Source organism: Apodemus sylvaticus, chromosome 1, assembly GCF_947179515.1.
Source record: "Apodemus sylvaticus chromosome 1, mApoSyl1.1, whole genome shotgun sequence".
In the NCBI taxonomy this organism is placed as follows: Eukaryota; Metazoa; Chordata; class Mammalia; order Rodentia; family Muridae; genus Apodemus; species Apodemus sylvaticus.
Window position 1 is genome coordinate 54,400,272 of NC_067472.1, and position 27,545 is coordinate 54,427,816.

General features: G+C 47.2%; 1 protein-coding gene and 1 long non-coding RNA gene across 3 annotated transcripts in view; one reads left to right on the plus strand and one right to left on the minus strand.

The window, feature by feature from the left end:
* Positions 1-501: 501 nt before the first annotated feature.
* Positions 502-3,742, plus strand: Scgb1a1 (secretoglobin family 1A member 1). The gene is made up of 3 exons (XM_052173179.1): positions 502-605; positions 2,701-2,888; positions 3,578-3,742. Exons 1-3 carry the CDS (start codon positions 551-553, stop codon positions 3,623-3,625), a joined length of 291 nt encoding a protein of 96 aa, XP_052029139.1. The 5' UTR covers positions 502-550; the 3' UTR covers positions 3,626-3,742.
* Positions 3,743-10,426: 6,684 nt separating this feature from the next.
* The window catches only part of LOC127690784 (uncharacterized), a 40,108-nt gene continuing 22,989 nt past the window's right edge, over positions 10,427-27,545 (minus strand). For both annotated transcript variants that reach the window (XR_007979186.1, XR_007979187.1), the window contains exon 3: positions 10,427-10,769. This is a non-coding gene — a long non-coding RNA (uncharacterized LOC127690784). The remainder of the gene's footprint in view (positions 10,770-27,545) is intronic.

A 27,545-nucleotide genomic window follows, 5' to 3' on the forward strand; every position in this document is an offset into this window, starting at 1 on the left:
TCTACTGTATATAAGATCTAGCCTGGCCAACTATGCCCAAAAATCGAGTGACTTTGTGGCTTGAAGTCTAGCCACTTTCCTTGAAGAAGCAATAGAAGAAGCCCAATGATATCTCAGAGTCCTGGGTCTTTGTCGTTCCCTGTGATTCCCGAGGGGTCTCCAGCCTCTGGTTCTCCAGGGTTGGCAAGTCTACAATTGCTTCCTGGGACCTGGAGTGCTCAGTGCTTGACTTCGAAGAGAGGACACAGGTGTCTACAATTCCACGACCTCTGACTTGGGTTCCCCCCACTGCCTGAACACCCCACAAGTGTCCTTTTGTGTGAGCTTAGTTTCAATGGGAACAGAAACTGGGTTTATGAAAGGAGATTGTTTGCTTATTCCACGGAGAAGATGGCCAAGTTAATAATGCAATTTCCTAAGTGGAGCACAATCCCTTCCCCCTACCTCTTGTGGGCTGCGGAGAACGTATAAAAAGCCACACACCCACACAGACCCACACATTACAACATCATCCCACATCTACAGACTGACAGCGCCTCTGGCCTCTACCATGAAGGTCGCCATCACAATCGCTGTGGTCATGCTGTCCATCTGCTGCAGCTCAGGTGAGGTCCCACAGTCCCTTTCCCAAGGTCAGAAGGAAGTGGCCAGCCCCTCTGTGGCTGCCTCTCAGAAACACTGAGTCTGATGACCAACGCTATTTTGTAATCTTGGGGAAAGCCTTGAACCTCTGCACTCCAAGGACTAGGAAAGCCTTATGGGGAAGCTGGAGAAAGCCCATCTAGAGCAGCACGTCTGTCCAAAACTGGAATAGGAATAAGGAGCCCTTTGAAGCCTGAACTAGGACTGGCTTAAGATGTTAAGAGATCTTGATACGGCCACCAGTTGGGGTGTTCCCACCCAGCTCTGCAATTTAGTCTGGTAGGGGAAGTACAGAGACTCGTGTCCTCAAACCCAAGGCAAGGTCTCTTATTCTGGGAGAAGAGGAATATTCCAGAAAAAGATCTTCCCTTTGGAAAACTGCCAACTTTGGGTGTAGTTTTCTAAACATTCTGTCCTCTGGAAAAAGGATTAGAAGTCTCTGAATAGTTGTTGCTATCACTATGCAGAAAGGAATGGGAAATGAGAGGGGGGGAAGGATAGACAGAGGGGGAAGGATGGACAGAGAGAGGGGGGAGGATGGACAGAGAGGGGGAAGGATGGACAGAGAGAGGGGGGAGGATGGACAGAGAGAGGGGGAAGGATGGACAGAGAGAGGTAGGAAGGATGGACAGAGAGAGGGGGAAGGATGGACAGAGAGAGGGGGAAGGATGGACAGAGAGGGGAAGGATGGAGGGGCAGGCTATGTCAGTCCTCCAGGCATCTTGTGCTCTGGGAATGCAGTTGGGAAAAACATTGCTCTCGTTAGCTCCCACTCCCTTTTGATAATGCTGATTTATTTTTTTTTAAAAAACAAACCCTAATTAATGTACTTGAAAAGGTTCATAATCCCCATGAATACAGGTTTTATAAACCAAGGAGATTGAGACTCCAAGCCAAGAGGCAGTGGAAGCATCTGTTTTTAATCAAGCATTTTTATTTGTTCTCAGGAAGAAAGAGCTCAATTGGAATTAAAATGTTTATCAATTAGATATCAGTACTGTGCATAGAGGAGGGTGGCTCAGCAAGACAGAGCTAAAACGTGCGAAGGGGTGGACTGGTAAGATATTTGCATATCAGTGTGCTCACATATTAAAAGCTCTGATAGTAACACTCATCAGTGTTCCTTACAATGTGGTAGTCACTGACTTTTTATATACTATCCCCTTCATTTTCAAAACAACCCAACAAAGTAGAAGATAGGAAACTGATCCCCTGGAAAATGAAATGCCCTGCCTGGTGATATTGTAGAGAGGGTTCAAGTTGAAATGACCGTTCTTTTGGTTTTGAGACAGGGTCTCATTCTGGTCTGAATTCAGAACCCTCCTGCCTCAGCCTCCCCATGCTGTGATTTACATAACAGATTACGTTATCATGCCCAGCTAGAGTGGCCATTAGCTGGAGTGGCCATTTGGAGTAGGAATAGGGTCCTGAGTCAGAGCAGTGAAGCAACTTTGCAAACAATGCAGAGAATCCCAAGGCAGAAAATTTGAGACTAGGTTAGAAGTGTCAGCAAACAGTAGGAAATCGTGTTCCCAAGCAGACAGCAAACCACAGGGAACATGGGGAGGTGAGCGGTTTGCCTGCAAACTGACTGTGCCATCAGACTGGATCTCTTGTGTGCCTTCATCCTCCAGGGGACCATGCTGGACTGAGGTAAAGACTGTGTCACATGCTCCCAGTAACGTGGCACAGACCACCATTAACCACAGGTGAGGGGCATTCTGGTAGAAAGCAAGACTCCCAGAGGCCTGCCTCTTCCTTGTCCCCACACCGCGGAAAGCAGCCACGCCCAGTTACACACTCTGCTAGAAGGATGGCAGTAACAATGGCCAACCTGAGCCAGGAATCCAAAGGCGGCTCAAGAAAGCCACAAAAGCTGGCTGTAACCTAGAGAGTCCTCACCATGGTGCCAGATTTTTAGCTTTCTGGAGCCTCCCCAGAGCTTACACTCTACCACCCAAAGGCTGTGCTCTCTTGAGCACCAGGCCAGCTGGTCCAGACTGGCTGGCTTTTAGAGAAGGGGCTGCATCCACACGCCTTCTTTTGTCTTCACTCCAGCTTCTTCGGACATCTGCCCAGGATTTCTTCAAGTCCTTGAGGCCCTCTTTATGGGATCAGAGTCCAATTATGAGGCATCCCTGAAGCCTTTCAACCCTAGCTCCGACCTGCAAAATTCAGGAATCCAGTTGAAGAAGCTGGTGGATACCCTCCCGCAAGAGACCAGAACGAACATCAAGAAGCTCACGGTAAGCCACATCCGTCGCTCAGATTGATTCTAAGTGATTCCCCAGCCACAGGGTCACACCATTTGGGGATTTACAAAGGCTAATGAATATCCTGGCCATGTACCCTGCCGTGTGTGTGTGTGTGTGTGTGTGTGTGTGTGTGTGTGTGTGTGTGAGAGAGAGAGAGAGAGAGAGAGAGAGAGAGAGAGAGAGGAGAGAGATGGGGTCTCTGTATGCTAGCCTCACTGTCCCCATATATCTGGAGTCAAGTGTTCTTTTCACCCCAGCCTCCTGAGTGGCTGGAACTACAACCTTGAACCCACATACCCAGCCAGCTCCACTGATTTTTTTTCCATAAGAATTTTGACATTTTATTTACTTAGTGGGAGTGTGTGTGTGTGTGTGTGTGTGTGTGTCACACATGTGGAGGTCAGAGGACCATCCTTAAGGAGCTGGATCTCTCCTTCCACCATATGGGTCCTGTGGATTAAATTCAGGTAGTCAAGTGTGATGGCAGAAGCATTTGCTGCTACAACATTTTCCCTGCCTTTTTTTATTAAAATCTGTGAGAAAACCATCCGAGGCCTTCTAACCCTCAGTTCCTCTCAGAACTTACTGTGGCTTTTGTCTGTTAAGTCTCTGCACCACTACTCCGTCTACTTCTGAGATTCACTCACTACTGGGGGGCGGGGGGTGTTTCTTTATTCTAGGAGAAAATCCTAACAAGTCCTCTGTGTAAGCAAGATTTAAGAGTCTGAAGCTCACTGGATTTCCGAGATATTCTACTGCTAAAGGCCCCTGTCATTGCCCTGTGCCCCCTCAACCTCCCCACACCAACCCTGCCTTCCTCTTTGCAATAAACTGCGAGCATCTCACTTGCCTGTGTGCAGTGGTCTTTTCATGTACCTGCTGGAGCCAGAAAATTGGTCCTGGAATGAGTGGAGTGAACCAGAACTAAGGGAGAACAACTAAGTCCGGCCCTGGTGCCACACAACATGGTGCCCAGAAGTCTTCCTTCTGCTACACTCCTGTTATTACCATCAGCAGGCTGCAATGCCCTACCTAGTAGTCGAATGCTAGGTCCCACCATATATTCAACAGCTCTAACCCAGCTTGTCTAAAAGACCTGTGAGACCATCCCTCCCTCCCCATGTCTGCTGCTAAATGTTACTGGATTCGAACTCCATCTTCTGGACTACACTCTTCCAGCCAGGAGCCTGATAGGCAACCCTTAGACCTCCCTTGTCCAGTCACCTGAGGAGACCTCTGGAGTCATTTACTCCCTCCATATCCGTGAGCCACACCATCAATCCCTTGCTGCTGCAACCCCAGAGGCCCCTTTACAGGCCTCCAACTGACTAACTGCTAAACAATTCAACGACCACGCATCCACCACAGGGAGACTGATCACATGTAAAATCTTAGCAGCGTTCCCACACTCCAGCGTTTAAAGCATACAGCATACTGACCATAAATGTTCAAACTCAGTCCAAGGCTCATGCCAGGCCTTATCTCCCTCTTCTCTGTTTTTTGTTTTGTTTTGTTTTTGTTTTGTTTTGTTTTTGTTTTTCGAGACAGGGTTTCTCTGTGTAGCCCTGGCTGTCCTGGAACTCACTCTGTAGACCAGGCTGGCCTCGAACTCAGAAATCCGCCTGCCCCTGCCTCCCAAGTGCTGGGATTAAAGGCGTGCGCCACCACTGCCCGGCTTGTCTCCCTCTTCTCAATCCAGAAATCCCCTCTCTCCGACCCTCAGTTCCTAAAAGCCAAGCCCCACCTCAGGACCTTTTTGTACAGGCCACACACACTATCTGCTGCCCAAAAAGTCATTGTTTGGGATTTGCCCTAGCATCAGCGAGCCTCCACTGGAGCAGGGCTACACAATCCCGAGAAGTTGAATTAAGAGTAGGGATAGGAGGCATGTGCAGAAGAGCTGTGCGTAGAAAGGGCTGAGGCAGAGGGCACCGGAACAAGGAAGCTATGGAAGAGAATGCCAGCCAGGCAGCCAGTCCCGCGCCTAGAAGCAGCTACATGGGCGGTTACGGGCCACGCCTGCTCCTGCGTCGCGGCCACGAGGGGGCAGTGTAGTCCAGGCTACCGCCCCCCTGAGAGTTTGAGGACCAGACCCTGCACCAACCCTTTGACTTTTGGGCTGAGCAGATAGTGAGACAATAATTCTGCAGCATCGATTTTGAATCTTTTCCTCTGACCTCTAAAATTTTATTTGGGCGGTTTGTTTGTTTGGTTTTTTTTAATCAAAATTCCGAGGGAAATAAAGGAAAGGCATACGAACAGTGTGGCACAACTGAAGCCTTCCAGTCCTTTTCGTCAGTCCTTTTGGAATTAGGAGTAATCCCACTCCACAAGACCCCCCCCCCCCAAAGAACATCCTGTTATATCTAGACCTGGAAACGGCACTGAAGACAGAAAGGACCAAGAATTGGTCCACCTGCCTGGTTTTAAAGTCCCACAGCAGAAACTGCGACCTTGGCAGACGTTAGCATATCTCTTTTATTTCTCTCACAAGCCAGAGCTGAGGCCTAGCTCCTGCCCTCCTGATGGTAGAACCTCCCACACAGGACTCTCCGGGGCAGTAAACTGGGGACAGTGAAGAGAAAAATCCACCATAAACACCCACTTGTGTACACAGAGTTAAAGTCACCACACCCACTCCTTCATTGTCTGCCACAGAGGAGGGGCTGGGATTGTAAAAATTCCAGGGCAGGTCAGGGGGATCGGAGATTCCAAAAGAGATTATTTGCAGCAGGCCGGGCCCTGGAGGGGACCTGCCCTGCTCCTTCACTCCCAAGGCCCCAGATTCTTCTGTATCCAGGTCATTCTGTCTAAGGTGCATACTCTGACTCCCTCGAACTACCACCCAGGTGAGCATTACTCAAATGGACAAGGTCCAAGGTCATAAAAGGTTCCGAATTTTAAGTACGTATTCACGGCTAGAGAAGTATTTACCTTGCGCGCACACACACTGCAGATGGCTGGGGGTAAAAGGAAATACGGTTATATTGCAGTGGATCTCTGCCTTAAGAGGACTTTGGCAATGTCTTAGAGTGTGTACTAACCCAGAGAAATGTATGTACCTTCAGTTAGGATGCAGGGTAGGAAAGACAACTATTGAGAAAGTGTGCAGTGTGCAAACATGAAGACCCAGATGCCGGGCCCAGCACCAGCAGCACCCATGACAGCGAATGGACATACAGCAAATCCACACCCAGGGAGAAAATCTGTCTGGTGGGAGATAAAATAACACCTGAGATTGACTGTGTGTGCACAGACAGACAGACACACACACACACACAGCAGAATGAAAAGACTGCAGCCCCAGAAAAGGTGAATTATCTATGCATTGTAAATGAAATTAGAGACATGTCGGAAGTGGCTTGGGTTTTTTTTTGCTTATTCCCTGACCTGCTAAGCTAAAATCTTGATTCTGCTAATAGGCCAAGGTTCTGACAAAGCCAGTTTGGTTTGATGTTGTTGATTAAGGAACCTCAAGTTAAGAGTGGTTGTTACATTTCAAAAATGAAGAGAGGCTGGGTTTAGTGACGTCTGCCTTTAATCTGAAAGGCAGACAGCCTGAGTTCTAGGTCAGCTAGAACTACACTTCTATTCCTATAAGCAGCTATCTTCACTATGAATATGGCAAACTAAATCACAGGAGGGCGATGTACAAATATACACTTGAAAAGTATTAAGCACAGACTCTGAAGACAAGGTTTTAAATGTTTCTGAGTCAAAAAAAAAAAATTAAAAGCAGCATCTAGTGGTGCACACCTGTAATCACAGCACGTGAGGGGCAAACGCAGACAGATCACTACAAATTCAAAGCCAGCTTTGTCTAAAAAAATCGATAGCCAGGTACAGTCACACCTCTAACGCTGGCATCTAGGAGGCAAAGGTAGACAGATGGCTGTGAGTTCGAGGCCAGCTTGGGTATGTAACAAGTTCTAGACCAGCCCAGAACTGCTTAGTGAGACTGTGCTTCTGCCTCGAAAGAAGGAAGGGAGGAAAGAAGAAAGGAAGGGAGGGAGGGGGGAGGGACAAAAGGAGGGAAAGGGAAAGAAAGAGAGGGAAAGAAGGGGAGAGGGAGAGAGGAAGGGGAAGAGAGGAAGAGGGAGAAAGAGAGAAAGGCAAGGAAAGGAAGGAAAACATTAGCACTCTTAATTTTAACATTCGTAACTCTGAGGAACCTGGGCAGGAGAAAGGCCATATGTCTTGGTGACTTTGTGAAGGAAACTCTGAATCTGGGTGAGGAAGAAAAATTTAAAACTATGCTATCCCCATCATCTGTAACCACAGGAATTTTAGCCTGGAAGGTCTCTACAGAGGGGCTGCTGTTGCAGACTCAGGAGATTAGCCGGTTGTAACCTGGATCGGGAAAGCTGCAGTCTGACATGTGAGGCAGGGTGAGTCTGGCAGAAAAATCTGTGACTCACAAGGCAGGAAGGGGAAAGCAAAACCAGCCCTCACCGGCCTTATCAAGATGAAGGGGGTAAAAATGCTCTGCCGTTTGCAGCTGACACCAGGCATGCTGTTTGTGAATACCAAGGCAGCTGTGGGTAGTAATTCACCACTGCATGATCAGTTGCTCCAAAGGGCTTCAAACAGATGATAAAAGAAGCCTTGATTGATGATGATAGGGCCAGGCAAACAATGTGCTCTGAAGCCTGTAATTAGGGGACGGTCCTCCCAAGGGCTCACTGAATAGATCAACAGGCTTAGAGAACGTGAGACTAGAATCATCAGTAGCTAGCCACTCACTGTACTTCTGTGAACTAAAATTATAAAATTATGGTATATGCAAAAAAAAATCTAGAAGTAGATTCAGCTAAGCAAGCATTGTAGCTAGCTTCAGAATTGATAAGCCGGGAGCTAGAAACTTTGGATTCGTTTCCCTGGCCAGCAAACAGGTGCCCAGCCCAGCACACAAGCCTTGTTAAGACTTTTACAAAGTACCTGAAGCTTTGTGCCCATAGCTTGCAACCACCCTGTCGACTACAAGGCATCATCACACTGCAGCACTTCCGGGGGGTGGAGGGAATCCTCCTAGAAAGTCCGATCAGTAAAGCAGATACCCTGTCGACCTTAGGACAGAAATGTGGTCAGAGGTGCCCTGAAAGAAATAGGGGTGAGGAGTAGATCTTGGGGGAGGAGAAAGACCTGTGGGGTGATGAGTTCTCCTGGCCTTCTAATCTTAGGTTTCCATTTCAATCTCTGAGTCTGTCCATTTTAACCTGGAATTCAGTTCTTTGCTCTGCTCCACTGCCTGCACTAGGCCGTCAGCATGTTGCCTGGATTATTGCAAGTGACCTGTGAATTTGTTTCCTACAGTGGTCTAACATATTACCACAAAGTTAATGGCTTAAAACATACACACACACACACACACACACACACACACAGCTTAAGAAGCCAAACATCCAAAATGGATCTTACTGGCTTTAGATGAAGATGTGAACAGCTAAACTCACCCTTGAGACTCAGGTGTGAGTGACTCATTCATTCATTCATTCTTTTTTTTTTAGATTTATTTATTTATTATATGTAAGTTCACTGTAGCTGTTTTCAGGCATAAGAAGAGGGCATAGGATCCTATTACAGATGATTGTGAGCCATCATGTGGTTGCTGGGATTTGAACTCAGGACCACCAGGAGAGCAGTCAGTGCCCCCAACCACTGAGACTGAGCCATCTCTCTAGCCCTCATTCATTCATTCTTGTGTGAGGGCTGGGACTCTGAACCTGGGTTCACATGGTGGTGCAGCAAACACTTTACCCACTGAGCCAGGCCCTACCTTTTTTTTTTTTCCTTTCTGAGGCAAGGCCCCAAAGTCATAGCAACCTTCCTGCCTCAGTCTCTCAAGTGTGAGTCACTTGAGTGAGTCACACAGGGCTCTCATGAACAACGCTGTTTCCTGCTCTGCTTCAGATCCTGCTGCCCCATCATGCCTTTGGCTTGCAGCCCTGACTCCCCCACCCCCACTCCCATACTGTCCCCATTCCCAGGTGAACCAATTTCCATCCTTCACTGCCCAGGAACTATTCAAGATTCGCCTACACCTTGTGGCTCACCAAAAGTTCCCATTCAATGAGGCATCCTAAATTTTGATTTGCTAAATTGGATCACCTTAAGATTCCCTCAAACTGGGCAGTGGTGGCGCACGCCTTTAATCCCAGCACTTGGGAGGCAGAGGCAGGTGGATTTCTAAGTTCAAGGCCAGCCTGGTCTACAGAGTGAGTTCCAGGACAGTCAGGGCTATACAGAGAAACCCTGTCTCAGAAAAACAAACAAACAAACAAACAAAAAAGGAAATTAAAACAAAAGCAAAAAACAGAGGCACACGAAAAGAAAGCAAGACCCACATATGAGTCCACAGTGCCAAGCCTCTGAGCCTCCGGTGTAGCGGTTCTTAACCTTCCTAGTGCTGTGGTCCTTTAATACAGATCCTTATGCTGTGGTGACCGCCCCCCCCCCAGCCATAAAATTACTTCCATTGCTACTTCATAACCATAATTTTACTACTGTTATGAATCATAATGTGACTATCTGATATGCAGGATAGCTAATGTGACCCCCAAGGGGTTGTACCCCATAGGCTGAGAGCCACCACTAAATCTGTGCCAATATGAAAATTAAAATAGCAATTCTATTACAGGGCTGAAGACTCTTTTTATTCCATCTGATTCTAGATAAGACCACATCAATTACCGAGCAGCCCCAGAAAGAATACTGGAGCCCCCCTCCCCAGATGACCCAACATATAAACCATTATTGCTTAGTAACGCCTACGCAGAATAGGCAGCTGGTAATAAGCAGAATTCCAAAGACCTTGGGGTGAATCAAGCCCTGTGGGCCCACCTTCTTCTTTCTAATGAAGATGAAGTCAGGTCACAGAGTCAGATTCTTCCTAAACTACAAATTGTTCTGAAATGTATTCATTTCATGCCTGGTAAGTTTTAAGGCCTGGTTTTTTTTTTTTTTACTTTGTGGGTGAATGTTAAATATTAACCAGATAATTTTTTAAGAAGATCTTTGAATGTCTGTCCTCAGAGTACAGAATTTCAGACTGTACTCCAGTGTACCACCAATGTCGGGATGGTTTGGAAAGTCCTAGGGCTAGATCAATGAAATGACTGATGGCTAAAGTTCTATTTCTACCTGCTTCAGATTAATCAGGAGAAAGGGAAGGGAGTGAGGGAGAGAAGAAAGAGGAAACAAAAAGAGAGAGAGACATGTGGAAATTCTGCCTGGCTCCTCAGTCATGCGGACAAGCTGTCATGTGCTGACTCTGAAAACTGAAGAAAATGTGACAAAAATGTTGTGTAGTGATGACCAACCCTCCCAGGAATGTGAGCAAGCCAGGGAAGGAAGCAGAACAGACCCCTATTGAACCAACAGGGCGTGGTGGTGCATACCTATAATCCCAGCACTCCCTAGGCTGAGGTAGGAGGATCGTAAATTTGAAGCTGGCTTGGGTATCATTATTTTGAGACCATCTCAAAATACAAATAAGTAAGCAAAACCCATCAAGGTGATCACAGAACAGATGATGCTTGATAAATGTTTATTGGGTGGATAAGTAGATAGTCACCTATACCCATAGCTGCCAAAGCCCACCCTAGTTACAAAAATAAACCCACATCCCATCCCTTGCAAGCAAAAAGAAATCTCCCGTCAAACTTCTGCCACAGCCTCTATCCAGAAATGGCCGTAGCTACAATGTGCTTGCTCCAAAAAGCCACCTCAAAGAAGGTGTCCCTTCAACTGCAGGTGTTTGTTTCCTTTGGCATGGCAAGATGTAATTTTCCATTTTTAGAACAATGCTCCAAAGAACAATCACAAAAACAACCTCCAGTGGGGGCAGTTTTCTTCCTGGCCACTGCTACAGCCCTGTAAAACAACAACAGAGAGATTTCTATTATTATTATTATTATTATTCTAAACTCTGTTCGCATGTCTCCATACTGTTCGGTCTACACAGGCTGGAAAAGGCCTCCCCACAACCCCACCCCAACAGAACCTCGAAACAAACCTGCGCCTAGTAGGAAACATTGGAAATTCCTATTGTTGGTTATGTTTGGGTTTGGACGCACCTCCTTGTGTGGTTTCCATGCAGCAAAGACCGAACGGAAGCTGTAAGGAGTCAGTGTGTGTCCTTTGGGTGCCCTGTACAAACCCAAGACCAGAAAAGAACAATGTGTTCTAGAGAACATTCAAATAGCAGATGAAGGAGAGGAGCCGGGAAGAGAGCAGCCGCCTCTAGCCTTAGCCATTCAGAAATCACTTTCAGAGCGGGAGAGCCAGCTCAGAAACTACGCCTGCTTCCTGCTTTTCCAGAGGATCTGAATTGGGCTTCTAGCATCCAAGTCAAGTCATTCACACCTGCCTGTAACTCCAGGTTAGGAAGCTCCAACACCTTCTCCTGGCCTGCACAGGCACTCACAGCCACTGGATGCTGAACCCAGCGCATTGCACACGCTACCCAAGCATTCTAGCATTCAGCTACTTGCCCATCCCTTTGTAGACAAGGTCCCATTCACTAAGTTGCTTGGGCTAGCCTCCAATTTCAAGCCTTGTCTCTCGAGCCTCCTGGGTAGCTGGAGTTACAGGCACGTGACACCGTTCTTATTTCTCTTCATCTTCTTTTATATGACTCTAGGGATAACAACTGGATTGTCATTTTAATGAAAAGCAAGAGAAAGCGTGACTAGAGCTCATAGGGAAGTGATTGCCTGAGTCACTGGACCACCCAGTGTGTCAGCCTCATACTGCCATGTGACAGTAACAGCCACCCCTACATAATTCTAGAGGAAGGGTCCCTCACAGGGTGATAGCTCTTCCATAGTGAACCCAGATTGGGGTACGCCATCAATCTCCTCGTGTGGTCAGCTTTCTGTTACTATAATGAAATAACAGGATACTTTTTTTATAATGAGAAATACTTATCTGAAACCATGTGTTTTGGAGAACATAATCCAAGATCTGAAACACTCCATTCCTTTGGGCCTTTGATGGAGCCAGGGGGCTGTTATAGAGCTTGGGGTTCATAGCCTGTGTGTGTCAGGTCCAGCCGGCCGCCCATCCTCAATAAGCCAATTGAAAGAGTCAAATTAAAAGTGGAAAGCAACCGGGCAGTGGTGGCGCACACCTTTAATCACAGCACTGAGGAAGCAGAGGCAGGCAGATTTCTGAGTTCAAGGCCAGCCTGGTTTTCAGAGTGAGTTCTAGGACAGCCAGGGCTATACAGAGAAACCCTGTCTCAAAAAAACCAAAAAAATAAAAAATAAAAATTTTTTAAAAAAAAAAAGTGGAAAGCAGAGAATGGAGATCATTCAATATGACCACACTGGGAAGAAGGACAGAGAAACCAAGCAACCTTTGCTTCCACCTCCATCTTCAGAGTCCAGAAGTGAGATCAAAGTTTAGATAGACGGACACTGACAAGCACATCTAAGCAGTTCCTGTCAATTTGTGACCCTGCCCACCAATAACCCATCTTTATTTGGGTTTTAGTCTCTTCCTGGAAGGTGATCTGACAAGCTGTTAGAACGGAATGAAATCTCTTTCTGGGAGACAAGTTCCCCCTCTGGCTGGGGGTTACTTTTCCTCTGCCCGTCTTGAGAATTCCAGGAAAATTCCCATTTCTTCGGCGTCTACTATTTCTGTAGTTTGATCGTTAGACTGAGAGATACAAGTGACATTTTAGAATACCTTCATTTCTGCCAGGCCCATGACAACTGCAGGAGACTGAAGCAGAACAGCCCAGCCCATGGCCAGGAAGCAGAGAGAACGAGGCAGTAACTGAGGTCCTCCCTTTAAAGGACACACCCCTAATAACCTAAAGTCTCTCCTACCAGACTTCACCTTGTAAAGGCTCTACCAACTCCCAATGGCACCCTGGGGAAAGAGCCTTTATTTAACACATAGCCTTTTTTTTCAGGGAGCATTCAGCATCCAAACCATAGCACCTCTCAGCACTGGTTTATACTGGGGTCGGCAGCTTACAGTCTATCCACCCAAGCTATAAGCACGTTGCCACCAATACCTCCATCCTGTCCCAGCGGCTCCTGGTCTCTCCCTTATAAACCCTGACCACACATCTGTCTTCTTCCTCTTTCATTCTTTTTCTTTCAGTGTCATTTATCTATTATCTGTAGAGCATTTACACACCAAGTTCTTCCACCTTCCGTCCCTCCCTCTCTAAACAGCTGAGGTTTTTCAACCTCAATACCACTGATTTCCTGGGCTGGACCACTGTCCGTTGGGCTGGATCACTCTGTCTGGAGCTGGGGCTATAGATAGAAGGTGCATTCTCCCTCCTCTTCTCTCTGTCAATCAAAAGGGCCTGGGGGAAAAGTGAGAAGGCACCTGGGAGGCAGAATCATCACTTTTGCGAACATAAAGGGGCTTGAGATATGATCTAATACAACCCCCTCATTTTGCAGATGAGGAAACATCCTGAGAGGGGGAGGAAAAGGATGTGTCAGGGCCAAAAATGTGGGGGAACAACAGCCAGGCCAAACAGGAAGTCGAAATTCCAGGCCTTCCAGCAGGATTTCCAGGCCCGCAGGCCCCAGGGACTGCTTTCCACAGTGTCTTTCTTCCTCCATTACTTTCTTCCATTCCAGAAACCAGAGCAAGCAAGATCTGACAAGCCCCCAGCCCAAGAGTAGCAATGTCTGCGCCTGCATCTCAGTGCCTAAGCATCTAGTGGACAAAGATGACCACTGATCGCATCCAAAATATCTCATGATGACTCATATTGTGGTCACATCTCAGTGCACTCCTGTAATCATGACTGAAAGAATAGCCATGCCATCTGACCACACCTGTCCCCACTGAAGACAATAGAGAACAGGAGATCTGGGAGGGAGCCTGGGGTCAATGCCGGCCCTGGCCTTTTCTCCACTAAGGGTTTCATGCCTGCCAGGGAAGCACGATACCATCTGAGTTACATTTCCAGCTAAAAATCAATTTTAATTAAACTAAAGGTTTTAAAAATTAATCAGGAAAGTTGGGCATGGTGGGGCATACCGGTAACTTCCTGCCAAAGCAGGAAGCTCACAAGTTCACTACCAGCCTGGGATATGTACTAAACAAATAATGGGCTGGCAAGATAACCCAGCAGGAAAGGGCGCTTGCTTGCAAGCTTGACAACCTGTCTTTTATCTTCAGACATAAGTGTGAGCCAGGCAGTGGTGGCGCACGCCTTTAATCCCAGCACTTGGGAGGCAGAGGCAGGCAGATCTCTGAGTTCGAGGCCAGCCTGGTCTACAGAGTGAGTTCCAGGACATCCAGGGCTACACAGAGAAACCCTGTCTCGAAAAACCAAAAAAGAAAAAAAAAAAAATAAGTGTAGAAGGAGAGAAATGAGTCCCACAAGTTTTCCTCTAGCCTCCATATGAGCGCTGTGACACCTGTACACACACATTGAACAAATAAATGTAAAACAGTTTTAATAAATAAATAAATCTTCAATATAAATACCAGAAAATATGAAACAAACGGTAATGATATCATCACATTTCAGTGATATACATGTCAAAAATCCTGCTCACCTTCCCACATCTTTTATTATTTTATCTCATTTTGAGACATGGTCTCACTTTGTAGCCTAGACTATCCCTTAGAATTCACTAGATAACACTGTCTAACACTGAATTCATGAATGAGCCTTCAGCCTAAGCCTCCTCTGTACTGGGATTATAAACATAAGCCATATATCTAAATAGTGTCACATTGTCACATCTTTTAGTGCAAGCCTATGGAGGCCAGAAGAGTTCGTTGGATCCCCTGGAGCTGGAGTTCCAAGCAGTTGTGATTCATCTCATATGGATGCTGAGACCTGAACTCAGGGACCCCTGGAAAAGCAGCAAGTATTCTTAACCACTGAGCAATCTGTCCAGGTCCCCTCCTCTGAATGTTGTCGCATCTTAAAAATGACTGTCCTGTGCCCACTGTGGCTGACATCACTCCTCACTCAGTCTTCCTAATCCCCATCCTTACACCATCTTTCCTGACAGAATCCCACAGACTACAGACAACATCACACACCCTCCAGCCTCTCTTGTCTCTTTACACACATGAGCCTATCATTTTTGCAACCAACCTGTTATCTGGTGATGAAAAGTGAACCCAGAAAGGCTGATAAATGTTCTAAACTTACAAATAAAAGGCTAAGTGCGAAGCCAGCAAGGACAGAGGAAACTCCACCCCATTCCTTGGACACAGCCCTGGGCCTTCTGCCCATGAATGGCCTTAAAGACCCTGGCTGTGGAAACGGGCAGACCCGGCCTAGGACCCTCCCAGGTCTGGTCCTTGAGCTGAACCTGCCGGGTAATCTATACCTGTTCTCAGTACCCACCACCACCCCTGCTCCCAGAGCCGTGGCGGCATAGAGTCTTCCTTAGCTCCCGGGCTGAGTCCTGCCCTGGCAGTTTGGGGAAAGTTTAAAATAACATCTATACATGAGAGGGGTGGGGGCTGGCTCCGTCAGCTGTTCTCCACCTCACTTATCCTCAGTGACTTTCAGCGGATGTCAGAGGCCATCTGTACGGCAAGCACTCTCCATTGTACGCTTTCGGGTGCCTGGCCCTCCCTCTGGCTGGGTCGGTGCCAGGAAAGCCAAGCCTGGCTGTTCAGGGCATCGTTCTTCCTCAGAAGAGGATCTTGAAAGCAGAAGGAAATTAGAAACAACCACACAATGAATACCAGATTCTCTTTTCTCCCTGCTCTGCTTGCCAGGAGGCAGAGCATGGCTGGCTGTCAGCACACCCCGCCTAGTACTTCTTGCCTTCCAGGATGTCTGCACAGCAAGAAGGGCTGGCCCCAGTCGCCTCAAGTGGCCTTCGATTTATCTCCACAGCCTCCCTTTCCTTTCTCCAGCTAGATGCTGACTCTTTGAGAGCAGAAACACGTCTAGGATTTCTCCTTTAAGTAGAAAGTTCCAGTTACTTCATGTTTGGTGATTGACTATTTCCATCAGGACAGATGATGTGACAGTACAAAACATTCTACTTTAGGGTCCCATGCCATCATGCCTGATACCGTAAACTTAGTAATAGGCCCTGTGGGGATACCTACTACTTTGCCTTTGCTGTAAGAACATGCTGCCTTATAACTAAATGCTTTTGTTTTTACCTATAGATCAGTGCTGCCCTCAGCCCTGGCCAGAGAAGCTTCTCTGTGCAGTGGGCAGCAGCCAAGGCAGAGGCTCAAAACAGTCAAAGAGCAGAGGCTGAGTGAGCAGTGAGAGTTCAGCCCTAAACAGTCATCTCTGCTAACCCCTCACCACAAGGCTCAGGGAATATATTGGAAAGGGGACAAAAGAACGTAAGAAGTTGGAGAGAAGTACTGCAAGTCGCTGTCATCTAGATGGGACAAGGGGTATGGGCTCACTGCAGCCAGCTGCCTATGCAGGAACTGCACAAGATCAGTTGTCATTTCAATTAGCAGCAATGACTGCACTCAATGGGCCACAAAAATAGAGAGGGGTCAAGCGGGAAGGGGGTATGTCCTGGTGCCTGGGGCATAGATAGTGGGCAGTTGGAATGGATACTTACGTGTAGGAATTCTTCCAAGAATAAATGAAAGATGTTCTATTAAAAATAATAAGAACAAATAAACTCCCATGTCAGAGATGACAAAGCAGAGACTCCAGGCAGACCAGCCACAGTCAGACACTATTGAGTTGAACAGTCTGTTGGGTCCTAACAAACTTGTTCAACATCTACCTGTCCCAGAGCCCTCACGTGCCCTACACATGCACAGAGCCCTCCTTTGTTCCAAGCCCAACCCCATGTGCTAGATGAAGAGGGTGGTCTAGTAGAAAGTGTCCCTTCTGAACTCACACCTAGACAGCACAGAGAAACCACTGAGAGGACACGGGAGCTAGCATTTCTCAGAGCAGTGAGGCATCTGCACGTTCCTTCTTGCTGAGAACTTTTTCCTTTAAAAAGCCGTTTCCCCCTCTGGTGTGAGGCCATTATTCATTTTAACATAATGTTATGTCTTTAGCCTCCTACGTAAGTAGACACTAGTTTTAAATGTTGCAGGATATCAAGCACGTATATCTAGTCAAACTTCTGTTTGCTTTTTTGCCATATCCATAGAAACCATGTGAATAAACAGAGGAGAAAGATTTGGCTCCTAATCCTACTAGCTGGCCTCACGCCATCATTCCCAAAAACAGAGGAGGACGGATGCCAGAGGAAGGAACCGGTAGTAACAGTGACCAAAAGCTCTATCTTATGCTGGGGCACACCTAACGGTCAGGCTCCCCGGAGGGGGGTGGGCGGAGATGCACTGTGAGGAGCCAGCACACTTTATGACTGTAGCAGGGAGGAGAGAGAAGAATCAATTGCCACTACCCAGCCCTGTATAGATAAGGTCCCAGGCTTGGAAGCTGTCAACAAGGCCCAGCATATAAGCATTAGACCTGGCCCTGGATCCCAAGTCTGGTTAGGCCAACTCAGGGATCAAGAGCCATCTGCCCACCTAACTCTTCAGGGCTTAGGTGTGTTACACTGTTTCATTTTTTTTTTTAAAGATTTATTTATTCTCTTAGAGTACACAGTTGCTGTCTTCAGACACACCAGAAGAGGGCATGAGAGCTCATTACGGATGGTTGCGAGCCACCATGTGGTTGCTGGGAATTGAACTCAGGACCTCTGGAAGAGCATCCAGTGCTCTTAACCGCTGTGCCTTTTCTCCAGCCCCAAGTTGTACACTGTTTAAGTGACCTGGACTCAGGATTCCATCTTATGACAGTCACACCCCTGGCTCTACGCGGCCACTCCCTCCATCAACAAGGAAACTGAAGGGCGGATCCATGCTTGGGCTTCCCAGTGTATAGCCACACAGAAGGGATATTTTTGAAGAAACTGTCATGTTAGAACGTTAAAGATAAAGAAAAGGCCAAGGATAAAAATACAATCTCAAAACATCAGCAAGGCAGTCCATTTTCACACATAAGAAAAATGAATCTCCAGGCAGTTGGCCATCTACATGTTTCTTGCCAGCCTACTGTCCTGTCCTGATGTTGTAAAATGCATCTGCCTTTTCTCAGAAAAGTGCCCCACTTGTCCCAGTGACAGTTACCTCATCCTGTGTCTCCTTCAAAGCACAGAGATCAACTATCCCACCTCAGTTCAAAACCTTTACCCTCAAGCTGAGGAGATAGCTTAGTAGGGGTAAAGTGCTTGCCATAGAAATGTGAATACCTAAATTTAGTCCCAGGACCCACACAATCCCAGCACCACAAGGCAGAAGCATGCAGGTCCCTGGGGCTCAGCAGCCAGCCAACCTAAACTAGTCCATGAGCCCCAGGCCAGTGAGAGACCCAGTCTCAAAAAAAAAATACGAGGTAGACAGTTCCCAAGGAAGAACACCCAAGAGCTGCCCTCTCAAGAGCTAAAGGGCTGCTGAGCATCAAATGCAGAGACTGTGCCTCAGAATCCACCCCACCCCCACCCCTTTCACCCCAACCCCAACCCCAACCCCAACCCCGATCACCCTGTATCCATCAGCCCTGTGCATGTATGGAAAACAGTGTTCAGTGCTTATCCCCAAGCTATCGCTTCTCTTTGGGTAGCAGAATCCTTTCGGGTTACGGATGGAACAGTGATTCTTTGACTTCAGTGGGTTAGGCACAGTCCCTGATTGAAGCTCAGGTACGAAGCCTTTCTTACCTACAGGGAGAGATTACCCTGTTCTAGGAATAACTTGTCCACCACCAATGTCCCACCAATAAAAAGAACTTAAAAGACATGTCTGTTCTGAACTGCCAGGCTACCCTCTTCTAGAGTTCACATTGTAGTGGGGAGACACAATAAAAAAAAAGACAATAAATAAAAATCTTTATATTGTGTCACCAGGCATGTAGCTCCATTAGAGGAATGCTTGCCTGGCATGTACAAAGTCTGTAGTACGATCCCCAGAAACACATAAATCAGCCATAGTGGCCCACATTCATAATAGTAGCACAGAAGGTAGAGGCAGAAAGATCAGAAGTTCAAGATCATCATCAGCTATGTATCAAGTATGTTCCAGGCCAGCCTGGGATACATGAGACTACCCTGAGATCAGGGCGTGCTCTGAATGAAACAATTGGTTAAGACAGTGTAAATGGGAGTGAGGAACCTGCTTGGGAGCTAGGTAGTAGTGATCTAGCAGAGAAGATTTAACTGAGGTTTAGAGATTGGAAAGAAGTGGGCCATGCAAAGCCAAGAAAGAGCGTCCTGGTAGCCGGAACACCGGAGGAGCATGGGAAGAAAGACTGGCTACATCGTGGGGAGTACAAGGATGCCAAGATAAAGAAAATGGCTGACATATGGGGCTATTGAGGAAGCTGAGATCTGAGAGAGAACTTTGGATGGCACAGAAAGTGAGTAGGCATGCCGAAAGTGCCAGGCAGCTGGAAGTCAAGGTCCAGAGGCAGATTTGTGGCCCTGGAGACCCCTGTGGTTGAAATGTAGAACCAGAGTGAGAGACAGAGAAGGTGTGAAGAGAAGTGGTGGCTGCACCGAAGCCCGGTGAGGGTATTTCCAACACAGTAATGGTGTTGACTCCAGGGCCAGGAGGAGTGGGTGGCAGGATGGGGAGCACCCACTGCTCATCACTGTTCTGTAGCCTTCTGCCTGGACCACAGTGGTACTCGCAGGAGGCGAAGCAAGTTCCAGAGGGGGGGGGGGGGGAATCGTTCTGGATTCCAGTTTTTACTTCTATCGTGGAAATGCTGAATTCGCCTGCCAAGAAAAGAGAGTACTGGCACACACCTGTAACTCCAGCACTCAGGAGACTAAGGCAAAAGGATTGCTGAGAGACCCAGGCCCACCTGAGCTACAAGGTGAGATTTGTTCCCAAACAAAACAAAATTTAGGCAAAACCCTCAGATATATAAGACGAAAACAAATAACGTTTTTTAAGAATTTTAATTTAAAAACAGGGAAGCTGGGCTGGAGAGATGGCTCAGAGGTTAAGAGCACTGAGGTTAAGGACTTCTTCCAGAGGTCCTGAGTTCAAATCCCAGCAACCACATGGTGGCTCACAACCATCTGTAATGGGATCCAAATGCCCTCTTCTAGAGTGTCTGAAGACAACTGCAGTATACTTACATATAATAAATAGATAAATCTCTAAAAATAAAAACAAACAAAAAACAGGGAAGCTAATTAACTAGAAATGACCAGCCTAGAGGTGAGATTGGATATCACACAGGTGAATGTATTTCTCTGAACAAAGGCAGAAAAGAAAAAAAAAGAAATATATCTGAGTTTTCAGGAGAAAGCTTAGTTTTTACTTCTCCTTGTGGTGTTAAATTGTCACAGCATATTAATTCTAAATCCAAAATATTCCTAAAATCTATTTCTCTCTACTTCCATCTGTAACACTCCCAGTGCTCATGAGTTCTCCCCTAATAAATTTGGGCCAGTTCCTGCCTCTGCTCCCTTCAGCTCATCCTCCACTATGACATTTGTGGGATGGGCACATACCCACATACCCACATAATACATACATACATACATACATACATACATACATACATACATACACACTAAGCTGCAGCAGAAACACAGAGAGGGAAGGGATGAACTCAGAGAAACCATTGTGGGACAACACAGATTTTTCCCAGACCTGAACTGGAGAAGCACCAGCTGCAAGGAGAACCAGGTGTCTAGACCGGTTACCAAGGCAACCAAAGAGCGCACTAGCAGATGCAGCAAGCACACCCTCTTCTTCACCCTACACTGACAGAAATGGCTTTATGAGCCCAGTTTACTGGTTCCAACCCATGCAATTTTACTGGTACCACCCAGCACCTGGCATAGCAGGGGACACTCTGAAAAGGGAACTAGCCACAAAAGTCACAATGACTAACCCTTATTGAGTTGTTATAGTGTTCCAGGCACTACGCCAAGGGTTTTACATGAATAGAAAAGAAAAAAAAAAAACCTATGAAGTTAATATCAGACATGAAGACACCAGGTTTAGGGAGACTAAGGAACGGTTAACAACATTAACTTCCTGTTTGGACAGCTGGCTCGTCTCGGCCCTATTGCTGTGTGGACAGACTTTGTGAGCTCTCCTAGCTTGTCCCTCAGGTAGGATTAAATGAGATGAGTCATGTTGAAGCACTTTAGCTAATGCCTAGCACAAAAAAAATCGTGGTTTCTATTGATCACTATAATCGCTGTTATAATCGCTGTTACAATCGCTGATTGATGGTTAGGATGTTGATCAAAACAAAAGCAAACTCATGTCTCTTTCTTACATAAAAACCACCGGTAGCTCCCTGCTCCCCCAGGAAGGTCTCACTATACCCTGCTTGCTGTAAAACACCCCAGCCACACTATGCCACGCAGAACTTGGTAGACATGCCCTGCATGTTCCTGCTGCCTCCCTGCCTAGAACATCCTTACCTTCCCCAAAAGAAAGGGAGAGGCTGTCCAACCTAGGGGCTGGAAAGATGGTTCTGTGTATAAAGTGACTGTCATACAGGTTTAAGGAGCTAAGTCTAAAACCCCAGCACCCACATAAGAACTGGTGGCATTGCTCATAACCCCAGCATTCGGGTCAAAAGTCGACACAGACAAAACCCAAGGGCTTACTGACCACCCAGCCCAGCCTAGTCAGTGAGCCCCGGGATCAGTGAGAGACTGTCTCAAGAAACCATTGTGACCAGGCAATGGTGCTTTAATCCCAGCATTCAGGAGGCAGAGGTAACTAGATCTCTGAGTTCATGGCCAGCCTGGTCTACAGAGTGAGTCCCAGGACAGCCAGAGCTACACAGAGAAACCTTGTTTCAAGAAACCAAACTAAACAAAAGTCATTGTGGATGATCAAGGAAGACACCAGACATTGACCTCTGGCCTCCTCAAGAATATGGACACGTGTGTGTGTGTGTGTGTGTGTGTGTGTGTGTGTGTGTGTGTGTGAGTGTGTCACATGCACATACACACAATCACATTAAAGGCTGGGGAAGAAACTTCAAGAAAAGCAAATGTCTCAGAACCACTTTTTTGTGGAGCTTTAGTTGTATCAAGGATAGGTCTGGGTCTCATCTCTTTTCTACCAAAACTTCAGGTCAATCCTCAGAACAAGAATGCAGTTTGAAGGAAGCCAAGAGCGAGCATAAGGTATTTATGGCCTAAGCCTAGGGCAAGATACGGGATCAGAGGGAGGTTGTTCCAGAAACTTCCTCATTCCCAGACACTTATCTTCCGTTGTTTCACACCTTTTCCCGAGACAGCCAGGAGATGGGACTGTTGCTGGTAACTGCTTAGAACGATTAACTGGAATTAGTAGAAGCAGCAAAGCCTATAGCAGAAAAGAAAAAGGAAAAGAAAACCTAATCTCAGGATAGGTGGCCTCTGACAGATAATCAGCAACGTATTCCCAGGGAACATGCTTGGTGTGTCACAGGCCCAACCCAAAGAGAACAATAGTACAGTTAGCAATTTCTGACTGCTTCCTCCATCCAGAACACTCCCCTGTCATCTCAAGTCACCTGTACGTGATATTATGATGTCCATGGTTCTGTGTCCTGTTCCCAGCATGAGGGAGGCTGAGGCTAAGTCCAGATGCCTAAACCAGGGGCTAAGGCTGGAACCGAGTAGCCTAAACCCTAGAGTCCCTCCTTCTATGCTGCACAGTTGATTTATTCCATCGCTCTGTCTGCAGAGGGGGCTCTGTTATGATCGACATACAGGAAGATGGGGGAGTGGGCGCTATTCGTGAAGTTTCCTTTTTATTTATTCTTTGGGGGTGGGGAGCACATAGTAAGAAGACAACCGTGCAGAGCCAGTTCTCTACTCCACCTTCATCTGGCTTCCGGGGGTTGAACTTAGCTCACCAGGTTTGCTCAGCAAGCACCTTACTCACAAAGCCCTTTTAATTAGTATCATTAGTGTGTGTGTGTGTGTGTGTGTGTGTGTGTGTGATGACTGATAGCTCTGGTTCAGCTTCCCTGATGACTATTTGACCACAGTGGTGTTAGGGGAATTTCTTCCAGCTCATCCTCATTCTAAGGGGAAATAGTACACTCAGAACCAATTGAAATGCGGAGGTGGAATGAACAGTAAGGACAGCAAGAACAAGGATTAGCCACAGCTGGGCATGATGGGGCACACCTGTCATCCCAGCATGGGCAGCTAAGGCAGGAACTTCAAGGCCAGCCAGTGCCAAATACTGAGTACTGGGCCGGCAAACGCTTCATGATAAGGCCCTGATTCAAATAAAAGCAAAAAATGTACCCATTATTATCAAGCACATGAGAAATCAGGTATCAAGGAAAAGAAACTTAAAACCCACCCCAGAGGCAGGTAGTGGGGGCTTACTCCTTTAATCCCAGCACTCAGGAGGCAGAGGTAGATGGATCTCTGAATTCGAGGGGACACCCTGGTCTATGAAATCAAAAACAAAAACAAATCTCGGGAGACTCAGAGAGTCAACAGCAAGACCAGTACTTGAACCCGGACAGAATCACTGCCCAGAAACAGACTCCCCAGAAGTCTGTTTACGTCTACTATGAGAAATTCTGACTTACTTCTAGAGTTGCCAAGGAGCCCAAGAGCTGGGAGAGGAGTGTAAGCCCACCTCAGTCAGGAGGTCGTCAGAAGAACTACGAGTTTGAGGCCAGTCAGAACAAGACTGCCCCCCCCCCCAAAAAAAAACAATTAATCAGGAGCAGTGGCTCATACCAGTAATGCTGGCCATTAGGAGGCCATGACAGGGATCAGGGTGAGTTTGAGAACTGGGCCTAAGTTACATAGTAAGACACAGACAGACAGACAGACAGACAGAGGAAGAGGGAAAGGGAACAGAAGAGAGAGACTCAAACAGTGGTGCCGGCCTGCCATCTCCAGCACTTGGAAGCAGTTCAAGGGCAGCCTCAGCCACACATCAGGTTTTAGGCCAGCACAGATTATGTGAAACCCTATCTAAGAAAATAAAACACTGACGAGAAAGAGGACGGGATAAGGGAAAGGAGAGGGGGAAAAGGGTAGAGGAAGAGGGGGGGAAAGGATAGAGGAAGAGGGGGTAAAAGGGTAGAGGAAGAGGGGGGGAAATAGAAGAAGAGGAGATGACCAGGAAAAAGCCCCCAAGAGAAACCAGACCTTGAACTTGCAGATCCCGTACCTGTGTAAAAAATACATTTCTGTGAATTTCCCACCCACCTGTGGAACTTCATTTTGGTAGCCCTAGACCACCAGCGTCTCAATACCTCAAGCCCCTGTTGTTTTCCGTCACTGGTGGCAACACTCCGAGCTGCCTTTCACTTTCTTCATTCAATCTTCCAACCCAGAGGACATTATTATCCCCATTTTAAAGTTGGGAAAACTGCCAGGCAGCGGTGACATACACCTTTAATCCCAGCACTCAGGAGGCAGAGGCAGGCTGCTCCCAGCTTGACAGGATCTCTGAGTTTGAAGCCTGCCTGGTTTACAAAGTGAGTTTCAGGACAGCCAGGGCTATACAAAGAAACCTTGTCTCAAAAAGAAATTTAAAAATAAATAATAAATGAATGAAATACGGAAGAGTGGGACTCAGAGAGGTTAGTTACCTCCCCCAAGGTGACCCACCAGAGAAATGTCAGAGACGATATCTCAATCCAGGAAAGCAGGCTCCAGAGCCCATCCTCCTGACCATCATGCTACACTGGGACACTCATAACAGTGGTCTATACAAAGTCCCACTTGGGGCTGCAGAGATGGCTCTGAGGTTAAGAGCACTGGCTGCTCTTTGAGAGGACCCAGGGTCAATTTCCAGTACTCAATCGTAGCTCACACTGTCTCCAATCCAACACCCTCACACAGACATGCATGCAACACACATGAAATAAAAATAAATTTAAAGAAAAAAGTCACACTCTACCAAAGCTGTCAGGTTAGCTGGATATGACACTTCGTCCATTAGCTGGATATGACACTTCGTTGTATCACCTCGGGTTGTTCTCCTGGAACCTCAGTGAGGGCATGTCACTCCAAGAGCCCAGAAACCTCATATCTTGCCCCACACTGCCATGCCTACAGAATATTCATATACTAGCTCTGGATGAGGATAAAGTACTGTAAATGTGATAAACCCTGGGAGGAGGGAGAGAGAGCTGGATCATGTGGTTCAGGGAGCCATCAAAGCACCCACTCTTTGAGAAGCACCTCTGCTCTCTGTAACAGGACTGCAGGTGTGGAGCCCTCGGCCATCAACTCACTGGTTATCTAAGAGCTCCTCCACCTCCTAGTGTCCTTGAGGAAGGCAGCCCAAGGCTCAGCAAGGACAGGGTTTTGTCCACAAGCAGCAGAACTGACAGCTGCCTACCAAGGGTAAGAATATGGCCTCTGCCTCCCCACATACCAAAGATCAGAGCTACAACAGGCCCTAGAGATGGCCTCTCCTGATCCCCTCACCAAAGGGACTGCAGGGCATGGTATACAGCCATCAGTTCTGCAACAAGGTGGCCTGGCAGAAGCTGGAGTGGACACTCACTTCTTGCCATTGGCACAGCCTCTTAACGGGCCTCCAGCCAGAAAACACCCAGTCACCCTTTGTACTGAACAAAGCCGAGCTTTGTCAGCACCCAGTGACTCTGGAGCGTGGGAGAAGTGAAAACCCTGACTGGGACTCATGATGTTCTCTGCCCCGTCCTCCCGCCTCATCCGTAAGTCACCTTAGGCTGTTCCCTTTCCAGCCCCCTGCAGTAGGGTTAGACAAGGTGTGGTGCCTAACCTTCTGCACAAGGCTCTCCCCGGGTTCCACTTGATCAGACTCACCAGGGTACACTTATGAAACACTGTGAGTGATTCTGAGTCCTATGCCCTGCTAGATCCTTTATTTACCTCTCTGAGGAAACCAGACATACCCCAATGTCTCAGGAAGGAAGACAACCAACCTACCCTGGACCACTTGACTTGGAGTACTAAAACCCTGGACAATCCAGGAAAGAAACACGATGGCTGGTGTATTATGAGTTTCTTGTTCAGTTGCTGTGACAAAATGTGGCAGCAGCCACCTAAGGAAAGACGACTTTATTCTGGCTCACAGTTTGAGGGAACAGCCCGACATGGGGGAAGCCACGGCAACAGAAGCTTGGACAGCTGGTCCACACTGCATCCGCAGTCAGAGCAAGATGTGAGTGTGGTGCTCCACATTTGTATGCAGACAGGGACCTCATCCTACGGAATGGTGCTCCTCACTTTCAGCGTAGGCCTTCCTACTTCAACTAAACTAATTGCAATAATCCCCCACAGGTGTGTTTAGAGGAGGCTGGTCATTTCCACGATTCTAGATCCTGTCAAGATGACAATCCGTATGGACCACTGCAGCTGGTCCCCCACCCCCACACAGCACATCTAAAATCCCCCACACACGGGTCAGGAGAAGGGGGCCCTGGCAGGTGACAGCTCTTCTCCACAGCCCTCAGAGAGTTGGAATGTACCACAAATATACTCAGAATTTACGTGGGTGTGGCTGAAGTCTGGGATTTCACAACATTTCAGATGAAAAAAATGAAAACAGACCACAAGGAACTGAGTCAGGAGCCCTGGAAACAGCTCCAACTTCCGCGGCCTGCCCTCTGCCCAAAACTACAGTCACCACCCTTCACAAGAACAGTAATACCTGCCTCGCTCCCTCAAGCTGGCTGTTCCTTGGAGAGAAGGGAGTTGTAAGGTCATCGTTGCTCTCTCTCCTCTCCAAAGAACATAGCTGCTTTGTTGTCCTCCATCAGCAGGGACAAATCCAGCAAGCAAAGGGACTCTACAGTCAAGCCATAGTCCTCCAGGACCTGGGATTAAAGGTACGGACCACCACTGCCCGGCCTCGCCTAAGGGTTTCAGAACTGATTCTTCAAAAGCATTTTGAGTTCTCTATATCTGAGGGTTTTTTATTTTCTTTTTCAAAAGTTATCTTCAGAAATCAAAAGAGATCATGAATCTGAATCTGAACAAGATGAGGGGAACATGGGAGGGACTAGAAGGAGGAATGGGAAGGGGGAAAGTGATGTAATCAATATTTTAATTTTAAAAATAAAAAAATAGTAAGTCGCCTTCAAGTTATAAGACATGACAAAATGGGAGCAATCGTCCAACAATTGACGTCTCTGTAGTTGGCTCAATAAAGCCCTGGCCGTGCAGAAGCCTCCAGGGAGTGGATGAGTCACTTCATGAGGCAGGATAACTGGAGGTGAAGTCTTTACATGAAGGGCATTTCAACTTTTAAATAAATGCTTTCTGAAATGGCCTCTTGTTCCTGCCTTCTGAAACAGAGCACCAGTCAGACACATGGACGCTTATACTTAGAATCCTGGTGCTGGAGGGCTGAAGCAGTAGGTCAGCCTCCCCTGTCTCAACAGTAGTAGTAGTAGTAATAATAATAATAATAATAACAGAGCATATGTGATACGAGCCTGAGGTGAGAGATCCGTTTACTCATATTATGTAAGGCCCTGAGGTTGATCCCAGGCCCCTACAAGAAAAAATAAAGCAGAAGGCATGAGACAGGAATTCAGCAACCTCCTAAGGTGACACACTAGTCCTAGGAAGCCCTGCTGCCGTCCCATCCATCGGATCCCCCAGGACCTCATATGAAGAACTTTCCATCTCCACCCCAGCCAGGCTCTCATCACATCTCTGCCTCCAACAACCACAGTTACTCAGCTCTCAGCTGCCA